General features: G+C 38.4%; 2 protein-coding genes across 5 annotated transcripts in view; one reads left to right on the top strand and one right to left on the bottom strand.

The window, feature by feature from the left end:
• LOC118270927 (cytokine-like nuclear factor N-PAC) overlaps positions 1–26,848 on the top strand; it is a 50,578-nt gene that overhangs the window by 3,589 nt on the left and 20,141 nt on the right. For 2 of the 4 annotated variants that reach the window (XM_050695982.1, XM_035586745.2), the window contains exons 4-7: positions 4,070–4,196; positions 4,590–4,757; positions 5,071–5,250; positions 7,979–8,152. In XM_050695982.1, coding sequence (XP_050551939.1) covers positions 4,070–4,196; positions 4,590–4,757; positions 5,071–5,250; positions 7,979–8,152 — 649 coding nt within the window. Of the gene's footprint in view, positions 1–4,069; positions 4,197–4,589; positions 4,758–5,049; positions 5,251–7,978; positions 8,153–26,848 lie in introns of all 4 variants that reach the window. The other 2 variants (XM_035586744.2, XM_035586743.2) reach the window with 1 other exon arrangement.
• Positions 10,526–15,751, bottom strand: LOC118270925 (leucine-rich repeat neuronal protein 1). The gene is made up of 5 exons (XM_035586741.2): positions 15,424–15,751; positions 12,852–14,540; positions 12,620–12,767; positions 12,402–12,542; positions 10,526–12,293 (listed from the first exon to the last, which is right to left on the bottom strand). The coding sequence occupies exons 2-5, from the start codon at positions 14,510–14,512 to the stop codon at positions 11,403–11,405; spliced, it is 2,841 nt and encodes a 946-aa protein (XP_035442634.2). The 5' UTR covers positions 14,513–14,540; positions 15,424–15,751; the 3' UTR covers positions 10,526–11,402.

Below are 26,848 nucleotides of genomic sequence, written 5' to 3'. Positions count from 1 at the left end.
TACTGACAGCTCAGTAGGTACTAGGTACTATGAACAAAGTTTTAAGTAATCTTATGAAAGTACAGCAGCATTCTTCCTACTGCATATTTATTGAAGTTCGTTATTTTATACTTTTTAAAACTAATAGCCATCAATTTCATTTGTTTAAAGTTTAATGTACTATTTATCTGGTTGAGCTACTTCAAGTGTACATTTTCATCCTGATATTTTGGTATATTGTCTTAAAAATAAATAAAATGAAGCTATCATTGTTATTGCGAATGACCTTATTAATCAATAGATCAAGAGGTCCCAATTACCAATTGATCTGATCTGCCACAGGAGTGCATCATGTGCACAATTATCTACATTTCCTGATCTACTGTTAATCCTCATGCTTGGCTTGTGGATCTTTTAGTATTATAGAGAATGCCTTTGGTGTCTGGCATCAGGGAGCATAGCCTCATCTTTACTCAATATGCTACAAAATAGTTAAAAAGCTACAGGAATTTATTTTTTTATCTAAGATTGCTAATCAAATCAAGTATTATTATTTTATACCACCATTGATATCTTATATTAATTTAAACTTTGCCCTCATCATAATTAATTATTCTCTCCTCCCCCAAGATTATTCGATATACACATTACACAGACTAACCTTTTGGTTGAACATACTTTTTAAACCGTCATTTTACTTACCTAAACAACACCATAATTAATTATTTATCATCTTAAACATCTCGTCCTTTGTTGGGGGTCGTTAGTAGGCAAATCTACAGCCAGCAGACACGTTTAAACTCACGTCTGAACCGGGGAAGAAAATCGGCGAAGCGCCACCGCTTCATGGTAGATATCCCACCCACTCGCACGAAGCGCTTCACTTCAAGCTTCCTTGTGCGAACTGCTAGGGAGTGAATTCTTTGCCGGAGTCTGTGTTTCCTAATGGGTATGATCTGGGTGTCTTCAAGGCCCGAGTGAATAGGTTGCTTCTAGGTAGACGTGTTCCATCGTAGGCCGCATCATCACTTACCACCAGGCAAAATAGTGGCCAAACGTCGACCCATCAAAAAAAAAATCAAAATTATTTCATTCTTTTTTAAATGGGGCTTGGTAAGGTCTGTAACATTAACGTGCTAATATTTGGTAATAGACTCGGTCTAAACACCAGTTAGAAACACTAGAACATCAAGAGGCTTGCTAAGACTCTAGTGGAGGAGGCCCTCTTTCATCGCCTTGAACACAGGCGCAAAGTTGCAAGCCTTTTGTTTTTATCCGACACATTTCAGATAGTGAGCACGGGAAATGCATAATTTGACTCTCTAAAGTCCTTTCCATCGACGTATCACCAGACAAACGGCAAAGCGCTCTAAGTACCGCTTCTTTAATAAGAACAGCTAGGCAGAGGAATTATTGGTCAGAGTCGTGAGTTTCTCGAAGGGTTATAATTATTCTGGGTGTCTTCAAGACTCGTGTAATAGTGCACCAGGCGTGATAGTGCCAAACGCAGATCCAGTAACAATATAAAAGAACATTTATTGCTGCTAGAGAAGTACGCTGCGAAAACTTATCTAGCTGTCAATAGGCAATTGGGCACCTACGTTACTTGATTGACAATGCATTAGCGGGAGCGAATGGTATTACCTTACCGTTGACTCTAGCGTTGTATATAGGTAATATCATAATATCGCGACAAAGAATGGTGTTAAAATTCTGTTAGTGTGTAACGCTATAGAGTTTGTTCATTATGCGCACAGTAGGTACTAAGTTTATACAACAAGGGAGTCTAGGGAGTCTATACTAAGTATTTATTAAGTAGATTACAATACTGTAGGATACAAATTTTAGACACGTATTTTTTACTTTGTCGTATAAGAAAACAATTCTTGGATAAAAGGAATCAAAGTGTAGGAGCAAATACGTTATTTTTACGTAAAAAAATTATCTAGAAGTGACGTCCTGCAATATTTCAAATCGATATTTCTTCGAAAGTGGGTCGTAAGAAAATACAAATAATACGTGTCTAATATTTTAAAATAATCTACAATGCGGGCATTTAAAATAAAAATTTGTCATAGATCTATCCTATTAAAAAATGTTAATAACTGATATACTTGATACAAAAATTACACATAAACGTGTCGATTTGAGAACTTCTCCCGTTTTTTCGTCGGATTATTATATTTATTAGGATTTGTTTTTACGTCGTCTGTTAAACATAGGTATAGAACACTCACCGACAGTACATTTGTGAGACGCGATTGTTGCATTGTAAAGTTGCATTATGCAGTTAGCAGTCCCCCTTCAATTTGCGGGGGCAATTTGTGCCAATCTTTTCTTGGCCTCATCATAACACGATTCTAAAAGGATGAGAGAATTATTAGACCACCGAGGTCTTTACACCGGTCCCTTATTGAAGCATTTGTTAGTTTTATACGAGACTATTTTGAATAAACGTGCGCGGAAAGTTTATGGAAGTTTTTAACTGAAAACTGTCAAACTGCGCGGCTCGCTAGCAATTTGCGTGTGGTTCAAATTAGTGTACCGCACCGTCAGTTTGCCTGGAGGTTTTAATTACTGTTCTGTTATGCTTAGGTTTATTGAAATGGAATAAAGTACGGGTACAATTTTTCCTATCTTTAAAAAAAGGGGTGTAGTTGGTGCCGTTTAGGTGACTATACACCAATTGGGTTATTGGACATGATCACTAAAAGACATTCGTTACTCACAGAACTTGTGTCCTCGCGTTCTGCTTCTTCAGTCGACTGGAACTATTCTATTACTTTTTTTTCATCTAAATAAATACTATATTAGGTATAAATGTAAATTGTTACTACAGTAAACGACCAGAATATAGATTTTTTTGTTAAAATGGGTCACACATTATTTCCAGGGTTCTTAAAAACTGGAGCCTTAATCATATAGTATCGAATAGCATGATAAATTGCCGTGTGCGAATATCGATTTGGTTCCGGCAAACGTGTAATTGGATCTTCGCAGTAACTGTAACTATGTTGCATATGTGCGCTGGATTTATCCCCAACCCCTGCGGAGCCGGCCGCACTTGTTTTACCTAGAATTCCCGGACGACCTCGCTCCATATTTCAGTAATTATAAGCTACATGCAAGACCTTATTTTCCCGGTTATGTTCTTAAAAGCACGAGTAACCACTGCGAGGTTGGCAGGGGCATCCTCTTAAGTTTTTGGCGCCTAAAGTAATCTCTTATTTGCCTGCCAAGTGTGGTGATTATGGCTAAAGGGGAGGCCTTTGTTCCGCAGAAGAATTACTCTGTCTGACGATGATGACTTTACCTGACTCCCAAAACAACCGCGAGACGGGTCGCGCTTGCAACCACTCAGCCAACTAAATGTTTTGAGTAATTAAATTGTATTCTATATCCACCCTTCGCTAGTCCCAGTGACCTAGATTCGTATATAATATGGAGCAGATTTGCACGGTGTATTGATTTCGAGCTGACTACAAAAAATGTGCATCAGTTACCGGACGCGCCCGGGTTTGTGAGTGACGTCAACTCACCTCACTTGACGTAGATCGTCCTATCACTCTACATATCTAGAAGTAAACATAGTTACTTTTCACTGTTTTATATGTTCTATTTGGGTTGAATAATAAACTTTTAGGTTTTTTAAAAGTGTGTGAGAAGTACACCGTATCTTTACGATATTGTTTATCATAAATTAATATGTTTTTAAATAAAAGACCTAAATAAGAGCTTGTAAGTGCTCAGGGGAATACTTTGGGATACAGGTGCATAAATTGTCAATTTTTTAAATAAAAAAATGAGTTTTTTATGGAATAAGTAAGCGTAGTGGTAAGCAATCGCCACCGCCCAGAAACACCAGACGCATTATAAGTGCGTTGCTGGCCTTTTGGGGGTTAGGAATTTGAGGATTATTGGGGAATCGGGGATTGGGAAGGGGGTAATTGGGCCTCCGTAATTGGATGGTTCACTTTACTGTACTATAGTACGTAGATCCGTTCTCTATTTTCTACCACTTTTTAGAAACTGGCTAGGTGCAGTAGGTTCCATACGAATATAGTGTCTGATAACTATTGTTTGCCAACAGTGCTTGGATCGAGGACAACAACATCAAGCCGTACCAGGAGTTCAAGGAGCAGCTGATCAAGTCCTGCAAGACTGCCGCCTTCAAGGAGGCAGTCAACCAGATCGAGGAGTTCATCGTCAACCCCGAGGTACGTCCATGATGAGAAACTCTCTTAGAGAGAGAGAGAGGGAGAAGACGAGTATTAATTTGATAACATGTTTAGAGACAAACATTTATTTGTTTAATTTTTGAGGATCTAACTACAGTTATGTTAAAAGTCTATTACAATGATAAGTAAAGAAAAGTTATTATTAACAATAATGGTAAAACTTTATTAAAGTGTTTATTTTACATAAGAATAATGTGTGTTGTCTGTAATGATGAATTAATTAGACAGTTTCAAATGTGTCTTGACATACCTGTTGTAGTAAATATTGGACACAAATGATACAATATGTTATTGGGCAAGTAGGCAAGCAGAAACATTTCAAAAATCTATTATTTATTAAATAAGTAAACTAACTTAATACCAAATGTTTAGAAATTCGGTGACCTGGACGACCATGCTCGCAATGCTGAGGAGGAGTTTGACAAGCTGAAGGATGTGCTGGAGGAAGAGGAGAACCAGGAGGAGAAACCAGCTGACGAGGAGGTGGCCGGGCCTGCCTCCGAACCCACTACTTCTAAGAAGAAGAGTGCTACACCTAAGGTAAGAGAGAGATCTAATCAAGTAATAACATCATTATTTAATCGCCTGCTGACAATACTCATTCAAGAACTAAGTCATCAGTTTCAATAAAGTCTAGTATTTTACAAACATTTCAAAATACCAAGCTTATAATCAGCAAGATATACAGAGGTATATCTGTCACTGCATGGCCAATTCCTGCACGGTAGCATGCATCATCCCACACCGCAGGTACGAGGTACGGTAGTCGGCTGCATCAACTGCATGGCGGCGACATCACCACTTCACAAATGACCATTCTCAATATTTATAGATACGTTTGGGCATTTCTAAGGTGAAGCCTATTAAACGGTCGTCGTCGGCCGGCAACAAGTCGACGCCGCGCAAGAAGAGCAAGGGCATGTCTCGCTCCTACACGGACATTGACGCAGCCAACGAGAAGCCCTCGATGCTGAACCACTCCTTCTCCAAGAAGTCCAGCCTGCTGCATCGTCCTTCTAACATTCTGCGTCCCGTAAGTTGTTCTTCTATTTTTTATGCTGTTTTTATCATTAAATCTAGATATTTTTAACTTTATGATTTACTTCTTAAGGTCCTAAATCTATTGAAGATATTTGAAATTATAGTAGGTTGATCTGCTAGCGTGTTACACTCTAGCTGAAAGTGGACATATACTAATTACATCTATAATTTTATGTTGACTTAATTTGAACAAAGCACAAGATTTTTTTCTTATTTTAAAACAGTTTATAGTACCTAATTTAAATTATTGCAAGGTGATGAAAGCACGGCCAGGTGTACAATAGTGACAAAGACAGGTTTTATAAAAATGCAGTAAAATATTACCATGTCATATGGTGATCAAAACTGACAATCAAGTTCAAGCTAAACCTTGTAACTTTTTTCTTATTTTAATTGATCCACAAATATGTTTTTTTTGTATTTGGAAATAAACAGACAAACAGAACATTAAAATAATACAGACTAACTTCTTATTTAATTCAATGTATTACCATCGACAACCGTTGCAAACTAGAAAATAGAACATGTTTACTTCTACATTGCAGACTAAAAAGAAGATATGTATTTTGTTGTAACATACCGCGCATAAAATATGTCTGAAATTCATCAAAGTATTGTTGGAACAAGTGGTCCCGACAGTTGCGCGAAATACATCTCGGCGCATCGGTCGTATTGACTTGAAATTTGGCATGGAGGTAGGTCTTTAGGTCGGATCTCCTGTGAGTCTAGGAACATACTACTGCATCCATCGTACACCTAAAATTCGTTACGAAGGTATTTACATAGAAACGAAAAAAAGAAAATAAACTAAAACAACATAAATGTGACATCTTTAATATTCTCCGGAAGCTTAGGCACATGAGCGCACTAATAGGGTAGAAAATTATATACTTGTCATCTGGTAGAGGTTATAAACTGTGTGAAGCCAACGTATTTTTTTAACTTTGTTTTTGGTTTTATTTAGATCTTACAAGCATTCCAATTATCGAATGGCTTTCGACATTTATACGATTGATCTTGAAATATCCTGTGACGTCACACCATTTACTGCATTTTATAGGGTAACGTGACGTAACGACGTATTTTTTGTTTTCTTACAATTACTTTCGACGATACATTGAGTTGAAATATCTTGACGTCACGTTTTATGCATAAGTATTGTAACTTTATATGACAAAATAAAAATAAAAAAAATGCGTCTAATATTTTTTAATTATCTAACTGATGAACTAATTCGATTTTTATTTTCTATCTATCTGCTACCCTATCATTACGCCAACATGTCGTCAGCTATGTAATGTTTGATTGCCATGTAACAGGAGGCGAGCCTATTGCTCACAGAGTGCACCATTACAGTTTCATTGGTGCAAAGAATTTTGGAGAATAGAAGATACTTATTAAAACGTTTGCTATCCAATCAAAATCGAAAACCCTTACTTTGTTCTATCTATAGTTGAATAGAAATCATAGGTACATACACTGATCACTATAGAAAACATCAAACTCTCCAATGATAGCTGGATTTCATAATTTCCCCTTTTTGTGCAAACGGATTTCACTTATACAAAAGCAGTTATGGTAGAAAATTCTCTGTAGTTCACAGTGCTTGTGTTGCATTTATTGGAAAATTCTTCATTAATTAGTGCAGTGATTGCATTCAAAGGGGTGGAGGTTCTACTTTTATTTTATGTTTCGTCAGGTGTATTGATTTCTGTGTTAACTTCGGACTTTGAAATATTGGTTCGGTACTCTGATCACAATAGGACCTATTGAGTTTACAATATGGCAATAGACTCGTCGTCTATTTTAGTAACTATGGCACTTATAAAAGATTTGGGGAAGGTCGAAAAGCAGGAGTAGGAACGGGGTGGTTTTTAGTCAGTAAGAGTCTGACACTTCCTCTCGCCTCACCCAAGGCGGAAGCGATCATGGGATGATTTCACCCCTCAAGAAAAAGGGGAAGGTGTTGCATTTAGTTTACACTTTACCTACCCCTAAAAACAAGATAATTTAGATAACAGATAAATAAAGGCAGGAAGTATATTAAAAATATCACTTATGTTTATGAAATGACACATGTAGAAGAAATGTTTCATGTTAAAATATTACCAGAGGTCATTGAACTTGTACCGTGACACATTTTTATATAAAGCAGCAGCTTATTTATTTTATTACGTTTACATAGTTGGACTGGTTATATTGTATGTGTATCGTTGCGGGCACACCCTTTTCGATAATCGTATGTTGTAAAGTACACGTTTACCATTTAAGAAAGTCTATTTTATGTGAGCACAATTATACAATGACTTCTTCCCTTGATCGAGGCGAGAGGGAGTGTCAGACTCTTATCGACTAGAAACCACACCATTCCTACTCCTGCTATTCGAGCCGGTGCCCCAGCTACCCGTTGGGCAGTCCGCAGTATGCAAATACGCAGGAATAATATAATTACATAAATATCCCCCGAAGAGGTAGTCAGAGGCGCAAACAATGTGACACCACTTTGACAGTTATTAATCCCATGTAATTGAAAATGAGTAAACTGGTAAATCTCCAGCCTCCAATATTACTGCTAGTCAAATGTTTCAAAGATCGAACTCCTAATCAGGTTGGACAATCAGCCAAATCTAAATAAGACTCAGCATCAACCGTAAAAGAATTAAGGAACACATCAGTTGTTGAAGTGCCCAATATTAATTTCCACCCTAATTCTTCTGCAGGACACCCCACCACTGGACTTGGAGAATGTGTCAGAGACTCTCCTGGAGAAGAACATCCAGGCCAGCCAGATGAAGTTCGGCTTCCTTGGCCTGGGCATCATGGGCAGCGGAGTGGTGAAGAACCTGCTCAACTCTGGGCACAAGGTGGTCATCTGGAACAGAACTGCTGCCAAGGTAAGTGGGCTATTTGCTGTTACTTGAGAGCTGCTGGTCACAAGGGTCTGGTCATCTTGATTATGGATGTTATTTTATATGGTAATCTGAGGATATGTGCAGATAGACTGCAGCGGTGTATGAAGATATTGTTATGATCTTTCTATGCAGGGTGAGATAAGGGCTCGTTATTATACTTTTCTTTTTAGTTATTGCTAGGATTCATTGTATTGGTTTTTAATTTTTTAATTTTGTATTTCTGGGTTCGCACATTTTGGGATACAGTGATAGGGTATTACTGTTAGTATTATTTTAAATTACAAGACTTCCAAATATAAACATAACCTAATTATGTGATAACATAATTAAGTACAACAAGGCTTTATCTATAAATGCTCTATAATTTAACTTTCACTTGGATAACCAAGATATTGAATGGCCATGTTATGTCAAAGAATACATCCAAGTGTCTGACACTGCATTAATCTTAACAATGACTAATATAATACTTCCAGTCCATCTAGAATATTTTCTTTGCCATTCATACTAGGACTACTAATATTAATGGTGGATTCCACAGGAATTAATTTGAAAAATCACTTTAGTTTGACTCATCATAGCTAACTAAAGATGAAATTTCCCATGGGTGGGAATAAGCTTTCTCTCATTACTTGTTGCGTTCACATAAGACAAGAATCGGCAATAATTTAGTAATGTTTCGAATTATGTTTTAAGATATTAATCTGTTTCAAGCCCTCACAGCTAAACACTACAAAACTGTTTAACATAGAATACCGCGTTTGTTTTACACATCTCCTCTTGTTATTAAAACAAAGCTATCAGGCTATCACTGCATGTTATGCAGCGAATATTAAAATCTCCACGTTTTAAGTAAAATGGCTGACATCTTGTAATTCGATGCTCACACGGTGGTGTCTGATGTATGCCTTCGTATCACGTTTCACGGTATTTGCACGACAACTTTTATTTATTTAGATATTTAGCAAACAATATTTTCATTTACAAGGTTTCAATATTTTAGGTTGAAATTACATATTTGGCTTAAGGCTTAAAAATAGTACTGCTCAGTATTTCGAAATATGATATTATGATACCCTATAAAATTAGGAAAGAGGTAAAGATTAGGGCACTTCTAATTCAAGTGTCTAAACGTAGATATTATTATTATTGCCTTTATGTTGCGGATATTCAAAACCAAATTAAATTGCGCTCCATGCGTCCGGCAGAGATTTTATGAAAGCCAAGCCATTACTGAGACATTAGATTTTAGATGCCGCGAAATTACTGCTAGAAAAATGCAAATGCAAGGATATTTTTTTCCATAATTCCATAATAGGAATATAGTATTGTTGTATATTATACATTTTTGCATTGATCATTAAATTATTTATTTCCGTTCCATATTTTAATATAAATAGGTTCTAAAAAGATCCGTAGTATGCTAATGAAATTATTTATTTAACATTTAGTGCGCGTTGAGAACCAACAAATGCTTTTTATTTTCATAAACTGGACTATTTTGCTTCTTTAATTTAGTTTTGTTTTTGGATTATGAAGGGAATATTGGCTGTCGAAGTTTATTGGTAAATGTAATATTTTAATTTTAAAATTGTCAACGTTTTATGACATAGCGTCGCGGGATATCACAATATTTGTTGAATTTATCGACGTCTTCACACCTAGCTTGTTATAGTGCTATAATATATAATAATATCGTGTGTCCGTCTTTACATTAATTTAGTGAAAACATTGGAATCCTATTGTTATGCAAGATACGTCGTGCCAAATAAACTTTGAAATGTAAACAAAGTGTTTTATTTGTACGGCTTCTTTCAATTTGTAGACGTTTTCACGCCATTTTATTATACGTTTCTAGGGTCATTCACCTTAAGTACATGAATATCTATCATGACATGTGTCCCATGTAATCGCGTTTAAGTAGAAATTTAATAAAACACAATGTCGCACTTTTACATGCAATGTCACATTGTTTTCTCAAGTAATATCTGTATGTACTGTTGAAATGTTTTAAAATATTCTTCCTCAACAACTAATCAAATTGGTTCAAAGCAAATAATCTTAAAAAACATAAGCAATAAATTATTCATCAAGTTTAGTAGTTTTTTGACTTAGATAACGCCTGAAATTATCAAAGATATTCAAAGAAAGTGCTCGGTAATTGGTGTGTGCAAGTTCTTATTGAGAGTAAATTCATTATGCAAGAGTGAAGTAAATATTTAAACTGCATATATTATGTTCTGCACAAGACATATTATTTAACAACTTGTGCAAGCAGAATTGGTGAAAATTGTCATGTGTTTTGGGTCTGTGAGCGCCTCTAAATGTCACGAGAAATTAAATAATACCAAAGTGTACATTGAAAAATAATTTATTCTCCATGATTAGCTGTTTTACTCTTGTTTATATATTTAGAAAATTTTCAACAATATTTGTATATTTTATAATAGAAACGTCATATAGTATAATCATTGCTGGATTGTATTTTTGGCATATCACTGCAAGACTCTGCTGTACATTCTGTAGGACAGTCACAAAATATATATAATATGATAATGCATAGTTACAGTTAGAGCTTGTTGAGACGTTCAGACGTAGAGAGGGAGTGTGTGAGAGTGCACCGTTGTGCATGAGACGGGAGCCTCAGTGAGCCCACACCAGAGTACAATGACCGCGCAACAATTACAACAAGGACAGTAACAACTTCTTATACCTCACTTTAAGTTGAACAATATAAAATGCATAACTCTAAGAGTTTACCCTAAAAATACATCAAAATGGAAAATGATTGAAACAAACAGAAGTTATTTACAAGTTCTAATACCCACAGAATGCTTAATTAAACAGGTTCATTCGATTCACTACTACGAACGATTAAGAACAGATCGTTTCAGTATACTCCTTATCGCCTACCACTAGAGACAGTACGAAATTAAATTGTCGCTAAATTCAAATCTAGTCTATCACAGCTTACTTAGAAGTACAAGCGGCATCGACGGCGGCGACGACGCCCGAGCCATCCCGAACGGTCCCTTCACACTATGCTAACCTTACAATATTATTGACATTGGAAACAATCCGGCAAGACACGCTCCGAACACCATCAGACGTAGGAAGGCTCGCCGCCGCTCAAATCACAGAGTCGCACGGCGGGCTCCGGCCGCGCCGGGCCCCGCGCCAGGCCCCGCCCCGACACGGCGTACACCCTGTACACGCGCGTCAGCAGCCGGTACTACAAGGGCCGGCCGCCGCCCTCGGGCGCGCCCAGCTCCACCGCCAGCAGCACGCGCGCCGCCGCCGCCGCGTCCGCCGCGCCCAGCTCCGGCGAGCTCGCGCTCGTCGGCAGCGTCACGCGCCGCCGCCCGCGCTCGAACGTCACCGCGCCGCGCCCCAGCAGCGGCTCCGAAGCCGGCTTCGGCTCCACGTCGCGCGACCTGCACTCGCCGCGAGAGCTGCGTTCGCCCCGCTCGACGCGTGAGCTCCGGTCGCCGCGCTCGCTTCGGTCGCCGCGTTCACTCCGGTCGCCGCGGTCGCTCCGGTCGCCGCGTTCGCTCCTGTCGCCCCGCTCTTTCTTGTACTTTATAGGATGAGGATACATGGCCGCCTTCGACGTTGTTGGCGACGGCGACCCCGGCGGAGTGGGCGACTCCAGGTCTGGCGGTGGCTCCGTCTGCAGCGGCTTGATCATGGCCAGCAGCCGCGGCGGACCTTTCTCTATCATGTTGATATGAATGCCTTCCGGAATGGGAGAGTTTCTCCTGGAGTTCACCGATCTCTCGGTCGGCGTGTAGTACACAGATATCTTGCTCTCCTCATCGAAGATCGGATTAGGAAGATTTGACAGTTTTTCGATCTTCGTCTTGAGGTACATGTCAATGACCTCAACGTCGGGGTCGAAAGCCATAGAGTCACTCCTGCCGCAGGATCCACTCCGGCAGTTCTCGAAGTACAGGCTGGGCAGGTTCTCGAGCACTTTGTTGAGCGTCTGCTGCTGGTACTTGTAAGACTCCCGGAGTCGCAGCACTTGGTGCGCACTGAACTTCCGTATTTTGTTCCTCTGGAACACGTAGTTCTCTCGCACCCAGTTCAACTGGCTCGTGGAGTACTCGCGGACGCGCTTCACCTGTGCGATCAATAATTTTTATATTAGTTGATTCTATAATTGTTCACGACTAAACTGAACAGAGATGTAGAATTACAAATAATTGTATAAAAAGTATTATGTTAATACCTGGTCATAGTACTGGTCTCTCATCGCGCTCAGGTGGTTGCTACCGATGTCTCTAATATTTCGTAAATGGCTAGCTTGTGTGGAGTAACTGTTCTGTATCCAGTCCATTTGTTGTGTACAGTTTTCTTTAATGCGATGAACCTGTAAGAACATTAACAGCTTAGACTGGGTCCACGTTAGCCACGTGCCGACATAACTAATTAACAAATCATACTCACTTGAACCGCGTAATTTTCCCGTAGTTTCTCTAACTGTTGTCTCTTGTACTGTTCGATATTGTCCAGCATGCTAAATATCTGTCTGGAGCGCGGCGCGTCGCGGCTCACGCACGTGCAGCAGCTACAGCACGTCTCCATCAGACGAAATCTGAAAATAAACATTCATTACTTCGTTAGACAGATACCACTCGCCTTTGTACAAACTTTAAACTCAGATTATAAATAAACTCACCTAAAAAATATGTAGCGCAAAAATTGCACCAGTAGTGTAAGTCCTAAGAATCCAGCGGCACATATCGCGCCACATAGTAAACTATACATTTTAATCTCGAACATAGTCATGGGATCTATGTTGAGCACCACCTCCGCTGTCAGGTTAGCCGAGGGGTTCGTTGCAAAGCATAAGTAAGTTCCACAGTCTTCTCTATGTATATCTCCTATGAAAAGCGAGCCATCTTCCAATACTCTCACTCTCGATTTAGCATTATCTATGGGCCGGTAATACTGATCGTGAGCAACGCCGTGCTTTTGGAATATATCCGGGATCAGTGGCTCAGGGTTCCAATGGAATACCATCCTCGTCGGTGTGATCCAAGTTATGGACGGCATTGGATTACCTGAGAATTTACACTCTAGTAGAGCGTCCTTCTGCAATCTGTATAGTGTCAGCGGACTACTAGATATCAGGGTAGGAGGTTTACAGTTGGTGTGGTTCAATATTCTGATCATGTCGTTGGGGTAGGTGAGCGGGCAACTCAAGTCCGACTTTATGATGTCTTTCTTCTTCTCCGCCCAGCCAGCGAACCAGGCCATGCGACAGTCGCACGCCCACGGGTTGTTGCCCAGCTTGAACTCCTGCAGGTTGCTCAGCATGGTCAGCGACTTGGGTAGCGACAGCAGTGCGTTAGAACTGAGGTCCAGGTGCGTTATGGTTGGCGTGTCTTGGAATACAAATGTTTCTATTTCTCGTAAAAATTCGTTATTTCTTATATATAATTTCTGTAGAGTACTTAAGCCTTTGAAGTTAGTGTTTTGTATAACTGTTAGTTCAGTGTGATCGAGGTAGATCGTTTTAAGATTTTCGTTATGCTGGAAGAGTGTGGGGGGCAGAGTCCGCAGCCGGTTGCCGCCCATGCTTAGCCACCTTAAGTTCTTAAGATTCTTGTAAGCATCTTGTGATATGTTCTGGAACTGGTTGAAGCTTAAATTGAGCTCTCTCAGTTGTTCAAAGTTATCGAATAAAGACTTAGGTATGTAGTCTAACTTATTGCTAGAGATGTCCAGTGTCTCCAATTCCTTCAGGTTGACTAGAGCATTAGACGTAATTTTGACTAGGCTATTATTATTTAGGAACAGTGCTTTCAGTTGTCTATTAGGATTAAAATAGTAGTCTAAGAAAGTAGCTATTTTATTATGCGATATATCCAAATATTGGAGTTTGATCATCGGCCCGAAGACCTGGAATGGTATAACGTGGAGCCGGTTGTGGGACACATCTAGGACCTCTAGATTTTCTAAATCGGCGAAAGTGAACCGGGGAATATCGTCGATGAAGTTCCGCGATAGGTTAAGGTACTTTAATCTGCTCAGCCGTGCGAACTGGCCGTGCTCGGTTCTTTTGATTTCGTTTCTGCTCAAGTCGATGTACTCCAAGTCGTTGAGTCCGTCAAATACGTCTATTTCTAGAGTGTTGGTTTTGGAGTTAGTCCAGGAGATTTCCTGCAGGTGGGTGCCGAAGGGCGCGAACAGGCCGCGGCCGAGTCTGTCCTGCGGGGCTGCAGCAGTGCTGCAGGTCACGCGGGTGCTGTTGCACGTGCAGGCCGAGGGGCACTCCTGTGCCCCCACTGCTGTGCAAACTATTGCCAGCACTAATATTTTCAGCAGCCGCTGCATTATATTACAACCCTCATAGTCTTATTTACTGTAACAATAGAGAATTGTTTGCTAAGTTTTGCATCTCTTGTTTATTGTATTGTGTTGTGTTAGTTGTGTGGCTACGCTATCGTTATTGTGCTCTAACTATTCGATGCTGTCAAAGGATATTCACTTGAATGAACAGGTTCATGTAATCGTTATTCTGTTTACTAATTTATGGCTATTGATATGGTTTTTTGAAAATTACAATCGTGGAATAAGTAACTAGCTATTGTATAAAAGCAGTAAACTTGAAATTACCTACATTATGTTAATGAAAAAGCCGATGTTTTGTTTTCAATAAATAGACATAATAACGGTGCCATCACATTTATAAGACTCCGGTTTCGATACTGTTACATTGCATGTTAGTGTAATAAATAGTTGCCCGCCTAGACCTAGTTTTCAAGGTTTCAAACAGTAATCAACTTAGTTACTGTAAATGCAGAACTAGAACACTTCCCTAAATTATTTACCTAATATTCTGATGGTGATTCCAACTCAAAGCGTTTTTAACTGAGTTATTGCTTTGTACTTTACTGTTTGTTTTATTACCAACATTCTCGAATGTAAACTAACCAGCGAGCCGTCGTATGTAAGTTTTCATTGTAAAACCACAACGGCTCATGTACGGATTATTATGTCTTTATTGCCACACTCGCTTTATGTATTGTAATTGAAGATAATCTAATTGCACCGCGTGCACTGTTCGTATTTTACACAAACTTGTACTACGTACGTGCCTCCATGCAATATTCTGCAGTCTGTCGAAGGTATACCTACGCCGACTTATTGTCGATACCGATATCTATTGCGGGGCACATGTAACTAAAACTGACACACACATGCAGCTGTGGACACGTTAAACATAATAAAAACACATTATTCACCTAACACTCGTCCACATTTTACTCCAACTTGCATAATCCACGTTATTTTATGTTGACAACAGATGCGATGAAGCCAGCCATGCTCAAACGAACGGCTTGTATTTTCACCTGTATAACGTTAACACCATTGCACATTCACAAATTACACGTTTCCAAACATTTGTAAACAATTTTTTTATATGAATTTCACAATTAAAACGAATAAGCTCAGCGCTTAGTGATAAAAGAAATACACTGTCACTACGACGGGGGCCGAGCACTGAAAAGAACTAAATGGCGGCGCTGCGAGTTGCGCGGCGCGCGGTCCTTGTCACGCGCGTGCGGGCCGCGCATGCTCTTCTCGCTCCCACGGTGCCCCAGTCAGCTGTGGGGTGCGGAGACTGCCGAGCGATACCGAACGTAGGCGAAAGTGCTTTCGGAAGCGCGCCGTGTGTCCGAACACCGACGCATTCTTGCAAGTATTTCTTGGCTCCGAGGGGACAAGTCTATTTATTAGGGTTCTGTCGACCGGTGTAAAAAACGTTCGTTTATTCATTTACACCTGGAGACGCGTATTATTCATTCAAATATTGATGTACTTTTACCGCCGTTTTTCTTGGAATAGTTTCATAGTTGGTTGTACGATAGCGTAGATGCTTACCTTTAACATTATTAATTCAACATAATTAGGTAGAACAAAGCCGCAATGTGTCATTATGTATTCTGTTTTTACGCGTAAACAGCTTAGCAGCTAGATTAAAATTTAATTAGAGAATTAATTTTAAATGCTTCATAAATTCTCAAGTTCAAAGGTCAAGTAACGTACAAACGGTGCTAGTTTCGCCATGGCACCGTAGCAATAGCGTTCAAACATCATACAGCTGTTTTATTTAGTTTTTGTGAGTCATTCACGTGTCTCTTGAAACTCAGACGTGCATTCGGAAATTGGGATGTTTCGTTGCCAGAATAGTAACAGTATGCTACAATACGCTGTACGAGACACACAATAAAGCGTACTATGCTGTGGAGTTATTTGTAACTTTTTTGTTCCGAAAACATTGACATGTCCGTAACGTAAGTTACAATGACGCACAGTGACGAGGATGATGACCGTACTACTCATTAATTTTACAATTGGGTGGTAATTAAATCATATTATTATATCTACAATTACGTCCATATAATATTTGAGGACTTAAAAATCTATGTTCTTATGTAGAATCAATATCAATTTAATAAATAATAAGTACCTAAGTTAAACATTGTTTGCCTATGGAAAGTTTTGTACATAGTTACCTATACCTATAAAGGAGTTGGTATGAGTATAGGTTTCTTAGAATTTCGAGGAAATGTGCCGTAATTTGAAACAATAGGCTTGAATAAGGTATTAGATACTACATGGAGTAGTGTAAACTGGTACCGTAGATAAGGTATAAGATAACTTAGATAAACTGGTTATTGCAACATTATCTCTGTAATCCAATATTGGTATTGGGTACTTAAAGCATTGTGTGAACTGCAAAAGAATAATTTTAAGACCCAAGACGGCCTATACTTCAGTATCTAATTGAAATACTTGAAACACTAATGACCTGTATAATCACTCATATTACGAAACACTTTCTACAAATACTGATGTATAAAATTATCCGCCAATTAGACTGACTGAAGCTTAGACGTGATGAAATAGGGTCTTAATAATTTAGCGAAAAGTAGGTGTGTTCCACATCCTGCCTACTTCCCTTTGGGAAATTAAGCCCTCAGTTATTGGGGAATTGTATGTGTTGATATTTATTTTTCTGGCTACGTGAACATATGTTTACAAACTAGTTTTAATCACCTTGCCCATGGTATCCATGGTCAAGACCTCGCGAGGACATTGCAAAAATTATAGTTTGTTATGTAATGTACCACAAACATATAAATAGAAGGTTAAATAATACAGAAAACCGGTCCCACTATACTTGATTTAGGAGGGCTCACATCGATTGATGTGACAAAAAAGTGTTGGATGTTTTCTTAAGTTTATTTACCAAAGACGAATTGGACCTTGTATTTAGTAGGATCAAGTAATTTATGTATAGTGAATAGTGCTACCTTGAGTGGAAAATTTTAGTGAGATTTGAACCTTGAAACCTAAGTTAGTCTGCCCAAATCAGGTCAAGGGAATCCTCCCTCCGACCAGACTTATCAATAGAATCCATACGTACATTGTCTATAGATTTTTCCAACATAACACTGTCAATAGATTGTTATGATAATACCCTATGGAGTGCGAAGATATTATGAAATAATTAGAGCATTGTGCTCGATCTGTTTGTTTGTTTCGCGACGTGGGCGAACATAACACTATGACGTTATACATACTTCAAATGTACTTACTTAATAGATTCGTCTACATCAGTCTCAATTGAAATCATAGCGATGACGGTGATGATTATTGACGCGTGTATTTCATGAATTTATGGGTAGGTTCTAACTGCTCTGACCTACTCTGATAGCTGATATCAAAACGCCAAAACCTAATGTCACAAAATATTCGTACTGTATTCGATATTGTCATTTCTAAAAACGTTAATTAATATATCGGAAATACCATTCGCCGATAAGATTAATGTCCATATTTTTATAATTACGTCTCGTTTATTATTCGTTCATTGTTTGATATTTATTAACTTTTCCGGGCTTGAGTGCTATGTTTGTTAAAACTGAACTGATAAGTACCTACCAATATGTTTTATCAGTACACAGTACCTACTCCAATACACTCAGGAAAGGAACATATACTCTTTTATTGTTTTCGAAATGGCTACGTAACTCCTTTATTGTAACAGTTTTTAGATAAAGTACAGCCAGTACATAAAGGTTGCGCCATAAACGGAATGCTCTCTGCACCTCACACAGATAAGATGTTGAGCACACGGGCGGGGACTTACGAGATACAGCCGTGCTCTACTTATACGTATCTATGCTCAAACTAAGTGCAAGTGAACCGAACGAGTACTCGGCATTGAGTTTCCTTATTTACCCGCACACAATTAGCCATTATGCTCTAAGATTTATTAACAGGAGACGACCTCTACGCAGATATTTCTACTTAGATTTTCCGTGAAAGTGTCACGCCTGTAATGGCTGTAATCCTATATAACCCGCCCACTGCTCCGTCCCTGTCACAAGGCTGGCTTGACGTCTCCACAAACAGATCCAATTCATGACTCCGTAATGGGATTTCAACCAACTTTGAATGTAATCCAATGAAAACGATTCAACGAAACGGCTCGCAGCCATTAACACTGTTTAATCCATACTGTTTTAATTGGCATTTCCATTCATGGCCTCAATGTGTGTTTACATTAATTGCAAAACTTCTACTGTGACGTAACGAGGCGTGACCGATACATTACGCGTACATAATGAAATTATTTCAGTTCCTAACCCAGTAACATGCGTTCGTCAAATATTTACCATGTTGTTCGAGCCCAGTCCTAAGAATTGAGGGAAAATATCGGAATTTTCCACAACACGCATAGTATCTATACTTACATATACATTTATCGGCTTAGCACTTACGTGGTTTTGATTGCTGTGGTAGATTTACCAAGTATGTACTTCGTTTTGGGTTAAGGACAAGCACAGGCCATTGTGTTGTTAGAAAGACCGGCAGCACTCAGAAGTCAGATTAAGGATATGCTCGATTCTATATGGTCCGTAGACCAGGATGGCATAACAACGTTGTATAACATATTACAATGGTATTATTCTGGCTTTAGGCCAAGCGTGATTTGCTTAAAAAGGCTATTGTGTATTCAGTATTCAGCAGAATACGTACAAAGTGCGGCGTTGTGACTTTCCACAGCCTGTTTTATTATAATTGATGAGATAAGATTTATGTAAAACACTATTCTTGTTTAATACAGGTTCAATATTCATTGTTAATGTCCGTACACATTACAGTCAGTCATTATCTGCAGAGCAGCTAATGTAGTGTACAATACACGCCTCAAATCAAAGCTACGTCCCGTGAAGGACATTGGGTAATCGCGTATCAAATACCTCTATTTGTCTAAGCTGGCGACTGAGCTAGCTTACTTCATTATCGCTGTAGCCAGACAGATTTACTTTTATTTATAATGCGTCATCGTCGTTATACTTATCGCTTAGCGCCGAGGGAATAGCAGTTTGCACGTGTTTGTACTGTTACGTCATTTTTGGTAACAACCTAAAAGATAAATGCCCAAAAGGGAAAAATAAACTTCGCATGAAGTTATGTTTATTCATAGCAAAGAGAACGCCTACAGAATTATTTATTTTGGGACTCTACACGTTCTTATATCAGAAAATGAGCAGTGACCATTCTCCTGAATATAATAGATCCCTATTTGCTCATACGGTCGTCTGTACTGTTAGATTAATTCCAATTTACCAAATAAATAGCCACTTTGGTGACGTACCGAGCACGGCTTCCGACCTTGAAGTCCTTTGATTCCGAGGTTAGGTTTTCTAGAAAAATCCTTGATGTAAGACTAGCAGTTGCTACTCACAAAGAAAATCATATTTTCCTTCGATGAGCTATAATACGTGAGAATAAAATTGTTTTTATGTTCCCATAAACATTAAATAGGTGGCTACTTTATGCAAAATAATATTAGCTGCATTAGACCAACACACGATGTTTCCTTATTGGCTGAAGATGTAAATTGTATTACATGTTTGTTGTAACATAATGTCGCATTGTGTGAACAAAGTCCGAAGTGTGTTGCGGCTAGTGTTTGATGCACAATATTCTTTATGATAGAGATTCGTGCGTCGCAGTCGCGTGTCTGAATCTGTAGTGGTTGCCAACCGCCGGCCGCCTCACGTGCACACCTAACCGAAAAGTTTCGCCACTCATTATGGTTAACGCCTCTTAATTTGTGACTCATAAATGTCGCGACTGTACACCGTGCATTTATTAGATGGCTTCGGAAAAGAAATCGGTGTTATCGTACACTTTGTAAAAGATAGGCAACATTATTTAGATATTGAGATTATTTAGCAACACGTGCGTTTTTATCGTTGCCACTAATCGCGTGACTGGGTTTACAAATAATACAAAACATACGGCGATTGTTATATTATAATTCTTTGATATTGTTATTGGCTTTGAAGGTCAAATCTTATCCAATTCCGTAATATGAATGTTTAAAACAGTTAGTTTCAGTGTAGCCTACATTGTGGCTACATTCTGTTACAGCGCACTATATTCCATAGTCGGCAATACAATGAATGTCCGTACTGATACAGCGGAACATAAATCATGCATTGTATTCCACAGGAATGTCTGATAACTATTCTAAAGATTTACTCGGAAAAGTAACAATAAAATATATGAAAGAAAAACGTTACCTTTACTTGAGATATTCATTGAAGATCTCTTACACTGAATGGTATGATAAGTAACTGTCAATATAATTGGTCCTCAAATGTTCATCTGCGTCCTTCAGATACTAAGTCTCGGCATAAAGATCATTGTGTCAAAATGAAACTAATCTTAACTACTATAAAATTTTATCATACTTCCTCTCATGTCATGTCGAAACTACTTATTACATTCTACAATTTGAAATCAAAAGATCGTATCTAATCATGGATATCTTTTTTTTTTTTTTTGAGGGGGAAAATCATCCAATCACTTCTTCCGCCTTGGGCGAGGCGAGAGGGAGTGTCAGACTCTTACTGACTAAAAACCACCCCGTTCCTTCTCCTGCTTTTCGAGCCGGAGCCCCGGTAAACCCGCTAGGTAGTCCGCAGCTCCGGATCAATCATGGATATCTTAGCAGGCGATATAAGAACGTGAGATAGGGGGATAAAGTTTCAGAGTATTATTACTTGCTTGTTAGGAAGATACGTAAACATACACACTTGTAGGTTTCGTCTTACAACAGTCATTCATCAGAAATATTTCCTAATAACCCAAGTCCCAACTTACTTTATACCCAAGACCTGGCTATTGCCTATAAGGATTAATAGACACTGCAGAGGATCGCTCACGAATTACGATCCCTAAATATTTCTTTAGCTTCGAATGCATTCGTCCGTCTGATCCTACAAGAATGTCGGTTAGGAGTATTCACTCCGCACCTGTCCTTTTTTTAGAGAATCTTTCCAATGAGGTCAGCTTACATTGTGTTCTCCTAGGGCGGCCCCTACTGGTATTAGACAGTAGGGGCCGCCTAACCGACTAATAAATATCTTTTTACTTTCGTCCAATTTTCAATATGGCGAAACAATAAAGCATACTCCGCGCAATTGTTGCCACTACATCATTTCTTCAATATTTTAACCTAAATATGTTTTCTTTTCTACCTATGAATACGACTATTTATTGCTTAGACATTCAAACAATTTGAACACACTGAACGTCTGTCGTAAGGCAATGCTGTAGTAAATTTATTGAACGATAAATAACTAGAGGATATGGAATTGACCTTGTACAGTGAGTGAATGGACTTGAGTTTAATAAAACAAACTTACAGCCTAACATGATGCACTTTGATTTAAAATATCTCATTACGACATGTAAATGTCCTCAAATGTTATTACACATTGAAGTTATTGCCAATTTGGTTGGCTTTAGCTTTGAGTTTACTATGAAATCGTGTGCCTTATGTGGGCGTATGCAAATCTTCTAAAGCGTAGGATTTCAAACACAGAATTGGTAGATCGGCATTCTATTTGCTTGTTTTATAACACGAGTATGAATGACGAATTACTTTGTTACAACTTGTATTGAATAACAATAAGAATACCTACGTACAAACTGCCGGCCATTATTAGTGTCGTAAGTGTTTATAGAGGATACAGCCGTCACTAAATAAAGAAATCCAATTAGTTTTAGGATATAGACGTCAATGTTTTGGCAACGTCCACTTTCCTTGTATTACGTGTACACTGTAGTTTAAAAATTATAGCACTAATAGCCTCATGTTGTTGTACAAATTAGCTACATTATGTACAAAGATTTTCCTGCTATTATCGTTTACTTTACTGCGGACAATATTCTCTGAAAATGTCAGACGAATAATAACAATACTCAACTCGTGGATCTAAAGTAAATTCATGAGCTGGTGTCATTTTGTCATAATTATTGTTAGGTTATACTATGCCAATAAAAAGTTGAACCAATTTAACTGGTATCATAACATGATAGAGAATAGAATAGCGTGTACAAGGCACATCAACTTAGCATTAAGCTTATCCATTTGTGAATTACTAGGAGGCTCGTTCGCCATTTGTCAAAGCAATTGCTCCATCAGTATAATGAAGGGCTGTCCGAAAACGAGCGTAACCGGTGTTTAAAATAGTGATGTGGTGTCTCACTCGAAAGATTAAATAATGAAAGGGACGGACCGTTCGATAACAGACTATTTATAATCCACACGTGACTTGTACATTTGTAGTACGGCCCAGCACGGCACGAGACTTCCTTCTTAACTTCGAATGCAATTTGTAACACGAAGCTTCTTCTAGAGTTACGGATGATTAATGCCAGTTCATGGTCATTAATTTACTGTCTCTACGTAATCGCTGTAACTGAATCTCGGTCACGTACTGAATTAGTGTCACAAGTTTAATACTTGTACACCGTTTTGATCAAGTGGCCGGGGTTCAAAGAGAGTACAGATTTGCCAAAGATTTGGAAATGGGTCACCTTGTGACTCGGATGGTTTTGAAGTGACCTTTCAAAATCGAACATAACAAGCTGTTGAATAATGTAACGCAGACAAAGCTAGTTGACATTTCCTACACAGTGGGATTAATGGAAGTGATGTGGCGATTACACAAGCACAACCATTAGCCTTACATGGAGTTCAAAGACATCACATTATTAATTCATTGCGTACGGCGAGTTAATTAATACCCACTACAAGTAGGCACACGTGGATTTTTCTTCCTCTACTTCTACTAACTTGAACTGTAACCCCTAAACTAGTTTATGTCTCTCTTACTCATATGAAATAAGAAAAGGAAGGTCGAACCTGTTCTTGCTTGCACGTGAGTGTCTGAAACGAACTTGGCCTTGTCACCTGAAGGGCTTCTGGGTCGCGACTTTTGACGACTGCTTGCCTCGACTATTGTTCAATTAGTTTACTCTTAGCCTCTACTAGTGTCTCGTAACCTATATAAACATGGTCATTTGGTGAACCTGGTCTTATATGTTACTTGTTCATTTGTAGGACAGATAGGAGCACTTCCTATGCTTGGCTAAATATGCTTGCAGTGTGTGTCGAAAAGGTAGTCTCTTAATTAATGATGTTTTGACTTAATTTTCCTTATTTAATTTGTGGAATATAAGTGTAGGTACTTACTTCTCTGCGATGATGTAAAAATAATATTTACTTTTACCTAAGGTTGGTTATTAAGCACTGATAACAAAATAAATATTTATAAATGTTAACTATAAATAGCTACGAAAAAAATACAAGTATTATACTATAGCAAAATTATTTATACAGATAATTACTTTCAACTGAACTCGGTTTTTTCCTAGCGAACGTGTTGTTTACAAAAACAAACTGCAATCAAAACCTAATAACGCTTATCAAGTAATCTCAGTGATAACTGCTATCCGTATCTATAGCTCGTAGTATTATGCATAATATGAATGTCTCCTCTATAGCTACACCTATAAACTGTCATTTACATTTTGAACCTTATTTTTTCGTAATAAAGTTGATATATTTTCACAATTTAGTGCAGCTTGACGTGCGTCAGCCTGTACTTCTAACTGTGGGTAGTAAAGGATTATAATCAAGTATTACCCAACTTACACCTACGCTTAGCTGTCGATGTGTGCGTGACTAGTGAAATTTTCACAAGGCCGTTCGGTTTTTGCACATTGTGATAGCTGTGCGGGCTACGGAACCATTAGTTTATGTCGCGGCACATATATGTATACAGTTACACACTGACATTGTATATGGCATTCTTATATCTAGTATACAAATACTGCCTATAATAAAGCTATGTTACCCAAAGTGTAGTTACTTTCCCATTATTTGACCAGACTATAGGTCTTTTTCGACAATTCTTGCCATGTTTTTTTTGGGTGCTCCAAAAAATATAAAGTCTGTTTGACCCGCCATTGCGCCAGACGTCTGCCTGTGTTTCCCCAGCAATTTTTCACTTCATTTCAACGTTCCTCGGTTTCAAAATATTTACATTAGCCAAATTGGATACCGTTCTCGCGTTTTTATAACGTTACAAGTTTCGTTGAATAAAACCAATTTGTTCTACTTCTTTCTTTCTCTCGAAGACGGACAAATAGTGTTACGTGATCATTATGATCTATTAGATACTATTAAGTCCACCCATAACGACAATTGTAGGCTAGCCGATTGTAATGGACGCTATAACTAGAACACGGAATCGATTGAACTCAATCGATTTGTTTTACGAAGGCAAAACACCATCTGATTAATATGATTATAATTTTAGTAGCCAACAATCGAATGATTACATAATTGTGCGATGTTGGGTTACTTGTGTAATGTGCTGTAATAAAGTATCGAGAAAAGTATGGTATGGCTGTGCCGCTTTTTTGCTCGACCAGATTATAAACATGCGGTGAAACGATAGGAAAGGAAAATAAATAATAAAAGCGATAACGTCACGATTGCAGGCTATTATTAGACTTGCATTACCGGTATTCAAAGGGTATCTTTGTTAATTAATTCCGGTTATGTCACGATCTATCTGAATGTCAAAACGCATCCAATTATGTGCAGTGGTTTCTGTGAAACACGTCCATAAAAAATCTCGTCTATATATTTGCTGGATAAAAAAGAACTAAATAACAGCTTGGAAAATTTTAAAACTAAACAATGATATAAGAATATCACGGTATTTTCAAACAAGTTTGTCAAGGAATCTTGTTCTCACATTCGATGTTCATGGTAAAAACTTAGAAGTCATGTTTTTTTGTGTTTGCTGTTTGCTCGGTTAGGTAGATTCGATTCGATGCGCGCGTCAGTAATTAACACACCGCAGAGAATTACAATTTTCATTGAAGCGTTGTTTGCAGTCGAAGTACACGAGTACCTACTACACAGTTTTATGGAATTCTTTCCATAAATATACTATTTTTATAGCACTGTTTAGATTTGATGAAAACAAGAATAAGTATCTCCTAGACTAGACAAATGTAGTACAAAAAATACTCCTTATATTGATCATAAAACAGATTAATAGGTGTTATTGAAGATCGTTTTAGTACCGAACAAAGAAACGAGCTACATGAAACGCCAAACATTACAAAGACTGATATAATTGACCTAGATTTTTGGTGAGATCTTAGATTACATCTTCGATATCGATGAAAAAACCTGAGTCGACATTGTTACCTCGTAGATACCTATAGTAGGGGATTTGAGAAGACTCGTCTTATGTGGGGATAGGCGCCTCAAATCATCTGTCGTTGTCTGGCTTGGCAACGTAGTGACGCAGGCCCGTATGCCGTCATAGGTAAAACCTCTTAGAATCAGTTACTTAACAAAAAATCGATTAGTTATAGTTTATGGGATCGTAACTAACTCATGACATTTGATGGCCATTCAGCTCTTCGACACGTTCCTGTACTTCCGAACTATGAAGTAAAGTTATCGGGTTTCCAAGAACTCCAAATGACGGGATACGGTTTAAAAATGTTATTAAAATAAAACGCTCTGCAACATGGCTCGTGACGTCAATCGAGCCGCGGATAAAGTTGTCGTTGCTCGTTTTATGTAAAATATTGAAAATTATTGAATTTATGAATGTGGTTGTCTATAAATAGCTCAGTTCCATTTATTCGAATGGGCAACACTTACAATCGCCAGAAAAGTTTGGTTACAGCATGTTCTTCCCAGTTAAGTATTCATATTTAAAAATGAAAATTCTGTGCAGTGTCCAATCCAACAGCAAATATTCCACGTAAACTGGGTTAGGTAACTTGAATTTCTCGAAAATTAAATTACCGGATGAAAAACTCGACGAAATATTTGCAAACGAAACAGATAATGAAAGGAAGCGCGAAAACTGGCTGGAAACAAGATTTCCTTTGGCTCGGTAGCACCAACGTATAAATGATGACCTACATCAGTACAGGCGGGTAGTGGTACCCTTGGAGCCGACGCGATAGAATTAATATTATCAGACGCCTTCAAGGCAAATTGTTACAAAAACTCGCGAACACTGCCTAAAATGATCGATGTGGAAAGTTTACAAGTATCACCAAGTTAGAAATACGTCTACATAGTACCTATGTTATTTTTAACAAATTATTTTTGTACCCAGAATAATTTATTCAATGAATTAAATGGAAATGTGGCGACTATGCCTCTATTTTCAGTTTATCATCTATCGTCTCTTGGTAAAATAACTGCAGTGCGTCTGCCTCAGCCTTGTGTTGATGACTACCGTCTCCTTC

The sequence above is a fragment of the Spodoptera frugiperda genome, chromosome 9 (assembly GCF_023101765.2).
Source record: "Spodoptera frugiperda isolate SF20-4 chromosome 9, AGI-APGP_CSIRO_Sfru_2.0, whole genome shotgun sequence".
NCBI classification, from domain to species: Eukaryota; Metazoa; Arthropoda; class Insecta; order Lepidoptera; family Noctuidae; genus Spodoptera; species Spodoptera frugiperda.
This window is presented reverse-complemented; position numbering and strand designations above follow the sequence as displayed.